This window comes from Callithrix jacchus, chromosome 15, assembly GCF_049354715.1.
Source record: "Callithrix jacchus isolate 240 chromosome 15, calJac240_pri, whole genome shotgun sequence".
NCBI lineage: Eukaryota > Metazoa > Chordata > Mammalia > Primates > Cebidae > Callithrix > Callithrix jacchus.
In genome coordinates, this window is record NC_133516.1 from 98,699,113 (window position 1) to 98,713,566 (window position 14,454).

At 36.7% G+C, this 14,454-nt stretch overlaps 1 protein-coding gene across 3 annotated transcripts in view; it reads left to right on the forward strand.

Moving 5' to 3' along the window:
- The window catches only part of BBX (BBX high mobility group box domain containing), a 166,723-nt gene that overhangs the window by 22,649 nt on the left and 129,620 nt on the right, over positions 1-14,454 (forward strand). Inside the window, exon 2 of one of the 3 annotated variants that reach the window (XM_035274366.3) lies at positions 11,347-11,435. The exons of 1 other annotated variant lie outside the window; for it this stretch is intronic. In XM_035274366.3, the coding sequence (XP_035130257.2) occupies positions 11,415-11,435 (21 nt within the window). In that variant the 5' untranslated portion in view covers positions 11,347-11,414. The remainder of the gene's footprint in view (positions 1-11,346; positions 11,436-14,454) is intronic. One more of the 3 variants, XM_078352267.1, reaches the window with a different exon arrangement.

A 14,454-nucleotide genomic window follows, 5' to 3' on the forward strand; every position in this document is an offset into this window, starting at 1 on the left:
GACAAATAACGGACCCCTACTTTTTCCCATCCCCCTCCTATATTCAGAGGTTAAAGTTATAGAAAGGATGAATCATAGACAAGGTTAACTTCAGAGATTTAAATCTACGATCTTCAATGGGAACTTGAAGACTTCCTGCCTATAATTAAGAGGCTAGGTGGTGGTGATGAGGATGGTCAAGTGAATGTTTCTAAAGTACAGGTACAGTAAAAGGCTGAGTCACAGCTTTAAAATAAATTATTATTTGAGATAATAACAGAATAGTGTCACAAGGCAGTTTATGGCTCATGCTGTAGAATTAAGAACTTAGAGGGAGGAGATGTTATTTTGCCTAGGATCATATGTGACTTGCCTTGAGAGAAAGAGAGAAGGACGGTTTTAAATAAGGGATCTCTGGACAGATGATAAGAAGCATAAAAGCACTCAATTGCAGGGAGCTGGGCCTTGAATGCATCTTCTGGGATATAGTAAAAGGCAAAGGAAATTTGAGGCCATGTTTTGAATGTGTGGGCAGGGAGTGAGATGGGAAGGGACATCAAAAAGATGCAGAATACTAGTCTAAGGAATTAAAGTCTAGGAGTAGACTGTAAAGAGCCACCGAAGGGTTTGAGTTTGGGAAGTGGAAAGCTCCAAGCATGATTCTAAGTAAATCTGATAGAGATTAATTGGAATGGAGAGTATCACTTAGGAACTGCTATACTTACCCCTTGGGTTGAAGTGGTGCCACAGGGGTTGAAGAGGGAAGGAAATACGCATTTTTAACAATGTACATGCAAGGCAGCATATATGAGGTACTCTAAAAGGGATTTTTTCACATTTGTTATCTGTTTCCATTGTCATTATCCTATGAAGTAGGTGCTAGTCTACTTTTACAGATTAATGAACAGAAGTCCTTAGGTAGCGGCTTGTGGTCACAATTCTTAGTCAGGCCTGACTACCAAGTTGCTAAGCCTTTTAACACCCCTGTTCTGACTCATGAGCATGGAAATGGAAAACAGATAACTTTTTAGTTCTTATTTGAAATATATTACCTTATTAGGAATTATGAAATTCATCCAAATCAGGGTTATATTCACATATATTCTTATATACATTCTTTCATGTACATTAGTACACCTGAGTTTGAATCAGATGCTATGCATTAGATATAGCTAATTAGATTTAACTATTTCTTAATCACAATATTTGAGGAAATGAACTTGAAATTCAGAGAAAAATATCAGTTAACAAAATAGGTCATTAATATATTTTATTAATATCAATTTACAGCATACAGTAAGGCTATATTTTCTACCAGATAGTAATTTTAATATATTAAGAAATGAAACTAATGTCTTAATTTTTAAGAATAAAGATGAGGTTTGTTAAAGGATATAAAATGACAGCTAAATAGCAGGAATAAGTTCTAGTGTCATACCACTCTAGAATGACTGTAGTTAACAATAATATATAGTTTCGAGTAGCTAGAAGGAAGATACGGAGTGTTCCCAACAGGAAGAAGTGATAAATGTTTGGAATGACGGATATGCAATAATTACGCTGATCTGATCTATACATCATATGTACTGAAATATGAATACCATAAATATATATAGCTGTTACATGTCAATTAAGAAATATAAAAATTAAAAAAAAATAAAAATTTTGGAATAACAGGAATATTTAGGAAAGGAGATTTTTTGGTTACTTCATTCATTGAGAGCTTTCTGGTTTTCTAACTTTTAAGTTTTGTATTTGTGTTATAAATATAAACATTTAATACACTTGATTGGTTTAATAAGAAATACTAGAGGGAAGCATACGTTTTAATGAGATGATCCCTTTAATGAATAATAGTTATTTTTAAAAACAGATGTTTGAAGAGGCAGGTACTCAGACCCAATTCATTGCCCCTATCAACACCAACCAATCACCACCTCTGCGCTCCCTGCACAAGACTTTCTGGGTGCTTGGTGTTTGTTTGTTTTGATTGATGTTAGCTTTTTATAATTGGTCACTTTTTTCTAAAAACAATTTTTCAAAAAATGTGGTGGCTAGTTGAGGAGTATCTGTTAGTCGTGTTCTGAGATTTACATAGATCAGATTGCTGTTTCATCCTTAAACATGTTAAATGGATCCTTTCTGTTGAACATATTTTTTATTTATTTTTTTCATTGTATAACCTGCACTTCCTCCAGTAAAAATAGTTTTGGGTTCACAAACAAGAAGCAGCTGTCTTAAATATGTTCATTGACTCAGCCGAGTGTCTGCAGTTGCCCAACAAAAGTTATTTGATTTGGGGTAGTGCAAAGAAATCAAAATAAGCATTCAGATTAGATTTTGGCTGCTGTAATAAGAGCTTCTGTCTGTAACTTGAAGTTTTGAAATCCACATGTAGTATATTTTTATCTTAAAATTTGGAGAGATTTTAGCCTAAACACCATTGAGACTATGAAGAGAGCTTAAGTGATAGAGCTCAGTATTTCTTTTGAATTATTTTTCTGATCCTCTGAGGAAAACTTTGAATCTTCATTTCAAGATTGACCTAACAAGGGGTACATCTCAATGTTATTCACAAGCTGAGGAAAAAAATCATAATTTGATGTGTGTGTATTACCTGGTGAAAGAAAGTGAATGCTTCAGTTCACTGAAGAAGTCATCTCAATGGACAAGGCCAGAAACATATGGAGAGACATATCCCAAGAAAGACTTTTCAGAATTGTAAAATGGAGAGCAGCAGAATGAAAGAGTACACACATTTTATTAGATCCATATAGCACTGCAGATTCATTGCCTCCTTCAGAGACCATTGCTGTAAATATGTAGGGAGCAAAAGAGTGTTGTTGAGTCTCTGACATAACTAAATATTCATAATGGAATAGTGTGCGACAAGAATAACGACCACACAAATGAAGAGTAGTTTTAAGATTCTATTTTCTGAGATCCTTCTTGAAAAATCTTACATTTTCTAAGTATCTGCTTGTGATTCTTTATCTCAACTACAGAAAGATGAACATTGGTTAGAAAAGTCCTAAACACCAAATTTTAACCAGTGATAAAATGAAATTTTGAAGTTACAATATTCGCACGTGGTGTATTTTATTTGAAACTTGGAGGCAAATTGGAAATGATGCCTTCTTTTTGATAAGTTTCTAATGAGGCATCGCCTTATGTCTGGACTCCTACATTGAGAATTAGAGCAGATGTCTTAGAGTCACTTGTATGAGACCTTAAGTATCTCTTCACCTTAGCTCCCCAAGTGTAAAATAGCTATTGTTTAGTTATTTCACATATTCATATATAACTCTTAGTGCAGGTTATTTGAGAAAGATACTGTTCTTATCTTCAAAACACAATCTACCAAGTAAGTCTTGAGAGGATTTGACCGATTAGGAGAAAGGTCCTGGCTATGTGATAACCCTGTGATACAAAGTGATATTTTGAGTTAAAAGGGATCTAGGATAATATGACTGCAGTTTTCAAGCATAAGTTGAATATGGCATTTCATGAAAGAGCCTGTGTTGAAAACATTTTGTAGTTCAGGTAGAAAGTGTGTATTTTTGAAGCTGTGTTGTACAATTGCTAGTTCCTCAAGATAACATCTCAGTATAAGGTATGAATTATTTAGAGGCTGAAGCAGGGAATGGTAAAAGAAAGCAACCAGAATAGAGGAAGAGTATCCAACTAGGGTATATTTTTATTAAGTGGTAGAGTCCATTGGAGTACAGTGTGCTGAAATATCGGGATCTTATGATAAATTTTTACTTCTCATATATTGTTTAGCCTTTTGTTTTCAAAGGGCCTGGCATAGCCTTGGGTGCTCCCTATATTGACTTGGAATGTGGAATGACTGTTGGTCATGTTAATGATGTAAAATCTTTATCCTTTGTGAAGAGTATCACAATTCATTTTAAAATAATTAAACTTTGGTTGGCTTCAGAATTGTTAGTCTTCTTCAGTGATAAATGAAAATGAAAAATTAACCCCATGGATGGCTTTGTCCTAGCCCCAGCTCTTTCATCTTGAAGGGGTTCTGAGCAAATTTCTTAATTTTGGCCTGAATTTTCTTTTCTTTCAATGAGGGAGTTAAATTGGATAATCTCTGAAGTATATTCTAACTTGTATAATTTAGTGATTTTAAATGAAGAGTAAAGTGGGAGTTCAAAATAAGTAGCAGATTATTCCTAAATCAAGTTAGATGAGGTTAACAGGAGTTATTAATAAGAGTTTCACATTAACAAACTTTTGATAATGAAGAAACGAGAACAAGTGTTAGAGAAAACATTCCTTTCTCTAAGGAGATGCAAAACCTTATATGGGATGTAATGACAATTAGATTTGTTTGATTAGGGCAAAGAGTTCTTCTTGGGGTATGGTATTGAGTTTTCCTATTATGCCAATAGAGGCTCAACAACTTCTGATAAAATGGCCATTTAAAATCTGTTTCTAATAAAGCTTTAATCGACATTTTTTTAATTTGGCTTCTGTACCTACCTGCCTACCCCCCAAAAGCTTCACATGAAGCATATTGTTTGTTTCCTTTTTAACCATTGTATAGTTCCCCCAAAAACTTCAGAGCATAGGCAAAAGTTAAAATTCTAAGACTGTCAAAGAATGAAAATAATCCTGATAAAAAGTTTGCCTCATTACAATAAAGTTTCCACTTATACATTTCTCTTTATTAGAGACAACAAATAATTATTACAGTAAGACCCATTTCAAATTTTTTCTTAGAAATTTCTGTTATTCTGGGTAACACTTGACTAAACTCTTGAAAATTACCATAAAATACTACATGTAGAACTACTTTTAAAATTAAGAAGACTACTTGTTAGAAATACATGTCTTCTTGTATAAACAGGTACCTTTTCTACATTTGGAAGTCTCATTTCATGTAAAACACACATAGAACAGTTTGACAAAAGAGGCACTGTCCTCATGACAGTCTTCAAGTATTTTATTTATGTTGGTAGACAGATGTGAACTGTTCTCTACAGAGTAGTATGGCCACAAAATGTAAAGTTAATTACTCTTTTTTAGAAAAAAAAATGCATTGAAACTTATATGTGATATAATTTGACCCAAACCATTAATAATACTTGTGATGATACATTTTTCAAGGGAAAAGAATGTGTCACTAAATCATCTGTAGTCCCTTAAAAATTGGAAATACGTGTCAGAAGAGCTTGAAAATGAGGCATTCACATGTAACTATCTTGGGAAATTCTGACTGTGTAACTAATACTAAAAACTGCCTTTTGATTCTACTTGATTCTTAATAAGTACCATAATCCTTTCAAGCCAGAAAGGTATATCTGAAAGTTCTGACACACACGTTATAGAATTCCTAAGTCATTGTCTCACTACCCTTCTAATTTTTCACAAACTATTCTAGGCATTTAATAGTAACATTAAAAGACCCCCTTTGTATTGATTTTAAACTTTTACATAACCCTGGAAGTTTTAGACTAGAAACCCTTGCGCTAGTAATGACTTTGGGACTCTGGAAATTTAGCTGGATGACTGATCCCAGTGTGCTGTTGCCAAGTGAAGGGAAGACATTGAGGCATGCGATGTAAGGAATTGCTTTGACTCACTTCTTTCCCCTGGCAGCGACTACAGCCTGGCGGCAGCAGAACCAAATCTGTATACTTGCACGTTTGAAAGCTGCTTTTCTTAGGCTCCCACAGCAGTTTGTATAGAAGAGGAGCCAAAGTAAGACGTCTAAAGAGACTTTCTCAAAAGCAATTCAAATGTGATCTTACAAAGAACTCCTTTTAGATTTGGTCTTATCACTACACTCCTCGGACTTCTGTTAAAGCCTTTGCTAAGAAGTAGTGTTAGGGCAAGGCCTGGTAACTTCTGTTGTGTTGAATTTGTTGCAGAGTGTCTTTAAGAAATAACAGCCTTAGAGTAATTTAGAGTGGAGGGGCCCGACACCTCCAGACACGAAAGAGGGAACCTGAGATTGAGAGGTTAGGTGATTTAGCCAAGTCATGCTCCTGCTTACAGAGTCCGTGTTTTCAGACTTCCACTTACGTGTACAGTTATTATGTCAGAATATGGTTTATGAATAGTAAGAAGTTGCAGAAGAATAACAAAAAGGACATTATAACTATAGTTTAAAAGTTAAATGGTGTCAACTGCCATTAATGTGATAGGAAGATCCAGATTAAAGTTGCAGACCCTGGAGATGGAATGGGCTCAGAGCTGAAAGAGTGTCGTGTATCTATACTTCCTCTGTGAGATGATGAGAGGCAAAAGATGGCAGTTTTGAGGGAAATCGGACCTTTTCTTCTGTAATACTGAGGGTTAGTTTGTGAACTTCTGTTTATTGGCCATGATGTTTTGAGGCACCTGTGGAGGAAATCGTGCTCCCTCAGCCTCAACTAGCTTAAGGACTGTGCTGATAGGAAGCAGAAGCAGCTCCTTGTGTCCTCTTAGTGAACAACACAGATCCCCACTCCAGTTAACTGATGAGTCTGTTCTGTGGTCTCCCAGTGTTGTTTGCATCTCATACACTTAGGCAGCAGTTCCCGCATGGACCTTTCAGATAAAAAATGAAACTGTAGTACCTTAAGATGCTTTTAAAGGAGACATTCTATTACTATTTGGGGAAGAATAAAAAGGCAGTATGATATAGTGGAAAGAGTTCTGATTTTGTGGTCAAGAGACCCAGATCTTAACTCTGCCAGTAATTGGTTTGGTGAACTTGAACTAACCTTTAACCCCTATGGGTCTTGTTTGCATCATCTGCAAATTGGGTGACAAGATGATCTCCAAGGGCTAGATTTGCAGTCCCGATCAATTCTATATTGAAGGGCTTCATTTTTAGAAGAGTAGCTCTTTAAACAAATTATCCTATAAATCAAATAGGGCACCAGAAATAGCAGTGACAAATGCAGAATTTTTCTAGGTAAGCCAGTTATGACAAGCTGCAGACAACTCTTTTAATGTAAAAACTTTTTATTATCAGACAGTAGGGTGCTCTCCAAATAAATGACAGTTTCTGTTATACAATGTTGAAATCTGAAAATATCTATAAAATTAGAAGCTTTTTTAAAAAAATTGTAGAATCTGCTTCCAAAGATGAAGCAAAACAAAACAATGAGTCTATAACTAAGGGAATTTAGGGAGACATGGATTTCATCTGATTAAGTCTAATTTCAAATTGTTTCTAAATTATCACAAATTAATACTATATGTAAATATTTTATCAGTCTCCCATTTTGCCTGATTATTTATGCTACATTAATTGATTTCATTAATTCCATTTTAATTGATCGTGACTGTGTTACTGCCACCGTGATGGTAAAAGAGGGCCTTTGCAGCTGAGCACATGCAGGCATGTGGCACCACTTTCACAGCTTTGCTGGAAACCCTATACTGATTTCTAAATATCAGACATAGCTTATGTAGAAAAAGTGAGTTGCTTTTCATATAGTACAGGGCAGCAGTAACAGTAATTACTGTCCTGATATAATGATGCAAATGTTTTATTATCATCATCTGAAGTGAATGATAAAAACATGTTAAATTGAATCTCCTTTCTAACTTGTGTTATGCAACCATTACAGGTCCTGGACCACTTAGGAGATAATTGGGCTGTTCCTTATTCTTTGTGGTAGTGGCAGATATTCAACTTGAGATTTAAAATCAATATTACCTATTCAGAGTTGTGTGTGTTTAAAATATGTTGTCCACCAGCTCAGACCACTAATTGGTGAGGAAGTGCGGTAAGGGACACCTATTTTCATGCAGAATAGTTTTTTTTTTTTTTTTTTTTGAGACGGAGTTTCACTCTTGTTACCTAGGCTGGAGTGCAATGGCGCGATCTCGGCTCACCGCAACCTCCGCCTCCTGGGTTCAGGCAATTCTCCTGCCTCAGCCTCCTGAGTAGCCGGGATTACAGGCACGCGCCACCATGCCCAGCTAATTTTTTGTATTTTTAGTAGAGACGGGGTTTCACCATGTTGACCAGAGTAGTCTCGATCTCTTGACCTCGTAATCCACCCGACTCCGCCTCCCAGAGTGCTGGGATTACAGGCCTGAGCCACCAAGCCCGGCCCAGAATGCTTTTTAAAAGATCGTTTCAAAAAAAAAAAAAAAAAAAAAAAAATCGTTTCATCAAGATTTAAATGTAAGCAAGCAGACACATTTTATTAAAACATCCACTAGATGGCATCTTGTAATTGGGTTTAGCATTATCCTGCAGCATTCTTGACGAGAGGGTGTAATTAGAGCAGAAAGCTTTTGGGTTTTTTTCTCTGAAGGTTGGTTGTTCGTGAATATATGGATTCATATATACTTCGAGATAATCTTAAAGTGAAAAAATTTATCCAGTCATTTAGTTATATTGCCCACTCATCATAGGAAACATTTCCAGAACATTCCTGATGTGTTCTCAAACATAGCATGACATTGGTAACCTGTATTAATAACATTGGGAAACTTGCTTTCCTAACCATTTTACATTCTTAATTTTGTAAAAATATGAAAAGAATAGAAAATTAGTCCCTTGCTGGAATATCCATTAGTTAGAGAATAAGCTTTGGTATTTTGCTTTGGTAGAGCATCATGCTTATAGCAGAGATATAGATTATATTTGATATGGCTCCAAAGTTCTCTTAAAGTTAAACTTCTAAGAACCAGTGACATTGATCCTGTGAAAAATTTTAGTATTGAATTTATTTTTCAAATACAGATGCTCTTTGACTTATAACGGGGGCACAATCTGATAGACTCACTATAAATAGTTGAAAATATCCTGTCAAAAATGCATTTAATACATCTAACCTCCCAAACATCATCACTTAGCCTACCTACACATGCTCAGAACACTTATATTAGCCTATAAGTGGGCAAAATCATCTAACACAAAGCTTTTTTTTCGTTTTGAGATCGAGTCTTACTCTGTCACCATGCGGGAGTGAGTGGTGAGATCTCAGCTCGCTGCAGCCTCTGCCTCCTGGGTTCAGGTGATTCTCCTGCCTCAGCTTCCAGAGTAGCTGGGATTACAGGCAGGCACCACCACACTCAGCTAATTTTTGTATTTTTCGTAGAGACAGAGTTTTACCACGTTGGCCAGGATGGTGTCGATCTCCTGACCTCGTGATTTGCCCGCCTTACAAGGCCTGTTTTATCATAGTGTTGCGTATCTTATATAACTTATTGAATACTAAAAGTTTTTCAAGAATGTTTAAGCTACACTCGGCTATGATATTCAGTAACTTAGGTATATTAAAGACATTTCCCACTAATGATATTTTTAACTTCTAAGTTGAAAAAATGTATATTAATAAGCTAACAATCTTATTCTCAAGTGCATACAAATTCATGAATAATTTGGTTAATCTCCTTAGCTTATTAGTATTTTAAAAGCTCATTGTTTATGGAACTATACAGTATACCCCAGTATCTTCTTTTTTGATTTTTGAATTATTTGTATTTTAAATTTAAAAAAGCTACCAAACAGAATTACAAAAAAATTTTATCATAGAGAGATAATGTCAAACAATTTAGTGTTCATTCTTTCAGGTTTTTTTTGGATTATGTATATATAAACATATTATGTATATTATTTTAAAAAATGAATCAGGCTCTTATATCCTATACAACCTTTGTTCCCACTTAACTTGAGTGCCTTTTTATGCCAATAAAGGCATTTTCATGGAATTCTTAGTCACTATAAATTGTTAAATTTTAAGAAAGCTCCCGCTGTTTATATTTTGGCCCCACACCCCCATTTTTTCTCTACCCACAGATTTTTGACATGCAGAGGTATTTCTTTACCTAATAGTATTTATTGATGAGAGCAATGAATTAAAGCAGCATAGGTCAACCTGGCACAACATCTGGTTAATAATAGGTTCTCAATTAATAACGTTGAATGAGTTTTTTACTTTTTTTGGTTACATGAGGTTAATGGTTAGAAGTTATAGGCCTAGCATGGTGGCTCAAGCCTGTAATCCCAGCACTTTGGGAGACAACCCAAGGCAGGAGGATTGTTTGAGCCCAGAAGTTTGAGACAAGCCTAGGCAACACAGTCAAACCTCGCTTCTACTAAAAATCTGAAAAATTAGCTGGGTGTGGCATGCCTGTAGTCTCAGCTACTCTGGATGCTGAGGTGGGAAGATCACTTGAGTCCTGGAGGTCAAGGCTATAGCAGTGAGCCATGTTTGTACCACTGCAGTCAAGCCTAGGCAATAGGGCAAGACCCTTTCTCAAAAAAAAAGCAAATGTGGTTACTTGTAGTTTATTTCAAGTTGATTAGAATGTTTATAGTCCATGATTAATTATGATGATGATAGCAAACCTTCATGTGCACTTATCAAGCAGTGTATGTGTATATCACAATATATCAGATACTGTTATTCCTCCTTTTACAGAGGAGGATGCCAAGGCACAGAGAGGTTAGGTTACTTGCCCAAGATTACACAGTTGGCCAATAACTGAGTAATTTGTAGATGCAAGTTTACGAATTCAGGAAAAAAGAGAGTTCACAGTTGTCTTTTATGTCAAATCAAATGAGGTACAAGGCAGAGACCAAGTAGAATTAAGCAGGATGGTCTGGGATTTCTTTCAAAGCCATATTTAAGGACCTCAGTGAAAAAAAAAGGCCAAAGATGTGTGTGATTCTCTTGGGATGGCATGAGTGCCATCAGACTTTCTTACTGAATGTGAGATCACAAGTTGTAAAGTCTGTAATCTGGATGATACAGATGACAGTTATGTTTGACACAGTGCGGATCTTACTTTGACATAGATGATATGTAATTTTTAACTAGTATGAAATTTACATGTCATGGTTAAATTTGATGTATATTACCCAAAATTCAGGCTCATGGAGTTTTCCGGGCTTGCATATTTTCTCAGCCTTGTCCAGGTCCTGCTGTGCTGAATGTGGAAGCTGTGTGGTTTCCCAGCAGTAGAGGCATTGATCTAATGGACATTTATTAAGCACCTAATATATGCCAGGCACAACAATAGCTCTGGGCATACATAGATAAATAAAATATCTGCTCTTCAAGAAGGGCATCGTGTATGGCTAGCAACATTGAAAAGATCCATCCCAGAAACAACAGGATTCTGTTAAAGTGCTTGCTGACTTGCTTTAGGATTGTTTCTTTATAAAATGGAAAAAAATAACATGAACAAACAAAACCAGAAATGGATTAGTACGGTCCAGGCGTTCTCTTTCCTCTGAACTTGTGCTGTGGAGGCTTTTTAAAAAAGCCCCTCTTATTTTGATGTCATAGTACCTAAAATTTCCTTCACGAAGAGTCATTAAAAATCACTCTTCCCCAATGCCATGTTTTAAAATCAGTATTAATTTATTATGTTACTTAACCCTTGTTGTCTCATCAGGACAGCCCAGCCTGTGACATCCTGGAAGGACTCAGAACTGGCATTTTAAAACAGAACATCTATCAGCAATGAACACCTTCAGTAAGAAAGTAGGGTTTGAGTCCCAGGGATCAGGGAAGGCTGGGAGGAACAAGTGCTCAGTATAAACGTAATTCAGGATTTCAGATTCTTCCTGCTGAGCCCATAAGTGTTGTTACTGTGGCCAGAAGTCTGTCAGACCTTGACAAGTGAGCCCTATTTTTGGATGATGGAGAAAGAAGCCAAACCTTCCTCACTGGCCACACGGTGCTTTTTGGTTCTTAGGAAGGTCTGGAAAAGCTCTTCACAGAGTAAAGTTGAAAGATGGTGTAAATGAACACTTCTGGCTTCCTTGTTTTAACTAGAGCTACTCCTGAGTTGGACTCGTGTATCACATCTTAGGAATCCCTCTTTACAAAGCAAATATTCCAAAATCCAAATAAGATTTCAGAAGCCCCGTATTTCTCAGAGGAGGCCAAGGAGTGCAAGCGGTAGTAGACATGCAGCAAGTAAGGGTGAAGTAGTTTGCAAGTAAAATGAGATTGTTGATTGACTTGAAGAGGCGACAGAGCCAAAGTTATGAAAGCATTAGGATTTCCCATATCTGACAGTGTGACTTGTTGGGAGGAGCAGAAAGAGGCTGAGTTTTCAGTCAGAAACCACTATTTATGTAATATTTACAGGAGACCGTGTGTGAATTCAGTTGAATTGCTTGGTCTCGCTATAGCAGTTTTTAAAAGCTTCGACTGTTGACAGGTCTGTTAAGGCATGCTGCACATGCCTTACGGAAGACACTCAAGTTTCAATGTCCACAGGGAGTGATCATGAAGTCCTTATAGTTTAAAAAAGTTCAGATTTAGAATTTCATGTAACCTTTCATTAATTAAACACATCAGATCTTTGTTACTCTTCTGAACATTTTAGAACTGCACTTCATGTTTTAGAAATGACTTACCAGTTTTGCATTGCTCTGCTTACCAGGAAGCCCTAAACTTAGAGAAGTTGTGTCTTTAACTGGCTTTTGGAGTGTGCCTCATGGTGTATTGTGGTGGCCCAGCACAGAGGGAGTTCATTCCCTTCCTGTAATGCTTTTCAAAATGACACCTGAATAGTGGAAGCCTCGGGATGGTAGTGCTGATACATAATGCTTTAGAAACCTGTTTTAACAAAATTAAGCCAATTTGCATAGCTTATAAGTAATCAACACAAATATACAAATATTAATGGAAGTTTTATGGTATCAGGATTGTTATCAACTGGAGGTCATGCAGAAAATATTTAAATCCACCAAGGACACCTTAAGAATGCAGTAGATTAGTCTTGTATGTATCTTGAAATAGCGGGGGAAAGGTTTAGTTAATGTAGTCTTATGAAATGTCTTTTTTAAGGAGTCTTAAGTTATTTTTTAAATTCAAATTTATGTAGTAGGTTTATTAGGGCAGTGATTCTCAACTAGGGATCTCGCAACTCCACAGGGAGTGTTTAGAAATTTGTGGGACATTATTTGGGGAAATGCTACAGTCTGGGATTGGGTGTAGGGGTCAAAAGGCAGGGAGTGAGCCTAGATATATGTTAACTCAGCAGGAAGTGAAACAGTCTTGCCTAGTAAGGAACTATGCCATGATGCCAAAAGCTTCCTCACTGAGAAATGCTGATTTTTAGTTTACTGGTTATTACCGTAAGTTAAGCCTAACCAGAGAAGTAATTGTGAGTGTCTGCAGTTTGCACTCTGAAGATGCATACCATATACCAAAACAATAAGGTAGAATTTCCTGTAGAAATTCTGGAGATTTCCACACTTATTACTTTATTAAGGTGAACTACCTTGTAGATAGTTTTACCCAGTTGCTTAACTGAGGGTAAATTTTATTTCTCCCTGTCAGAGTAAAGCTAGCAACGGGGGCTGTAAATACAAATTTCCAGAATCTTACACCTGCTGACCATAAAATTCAGTCTAGGTCACTGGAGAAGTTGCACCAAAAGCATATTTTCGGCAGCTACTGACAAAGCTAGCCTGAAATAAAATCACACACATTCAACGTGCTTCATAACAGTGCAGGGTAATGAAATCCAGAGGCCAGTTTATAGTTAGTAAAAATCAAGTGTGTAAAAGCGTACTTCACATAAAACTAATTTGGTTACTCTTTTTAAAAGCAGACGTAAAATAAATTCCTGAAGATGTTAGGAACCTGGGTAGGGTGAGCGAGGCTGGAGGAAGGAGAGACGATTTAGTTGTTGGGAACCTTTCTTATGGAAAGAACATTTCATAGTTTTCCTCCCCAGTGTGATTGAGGTTATGGATGATTCACTATGATTTCTTAAGATATCGCTGACATTTTCCCCAAGTTGGGTTATTTCTAAGACAGTTCACTTGTTCATTCATCACTAAGAATTTGTTCTTTGTAGTAGATATGCTTCTATCAAGTATAGAAGACAAATTGCAAACAGTAAACCCTCTATGGAAGGTGGTCATGTGACAATAGCTGTGTGAATAAAATACTGTGGGACCCAGGGGCCTGCTCCAGCAAACCAACTCCGGCTCCTGATTATAATAGGGCAGTCACTTCAGTTACCCAGAAATGACATGAAACAATGTTTCTGCTCTCCCGCTAATCCCATAACATTGGCTAATAAGCTAGGAGGACTCTAGTATAAACAAACAATGGAATTTATAAATTCATTCTTTTTTTGTTTTTTTGAGATGGAGTTTCGCTCTTGTTACCCAGGCTGGAGTGCAATGGTGCGATCTCGGCTCACCGCAACCTCCACCTCCTGGGTTCAGGCAATTCTCCTGCCTCAGCCTACTGAGTAGCTGGGACTACAGGCACGCGCCACCCCGTGCCCAGCTAATTTTTTTTTTTTTTTTTTAGTAGAGCACAGTGGCTCACGCCTGTAATCCCAGCCCTTTGGGAGGCCGAGGCGGGTGGATCACAAGGTCAAGAGATCGAGACCATCCTGGTCAACATGGTGAAACCCTGTCTCTACTAAAAATAAATTCATTCTTAATTAACATATGATATGTTGAGAGTCTGTTTTATTTCCATGTATGCAGTCAAGTAAATGCTTCACTTCTGAATACTGAAACTATAA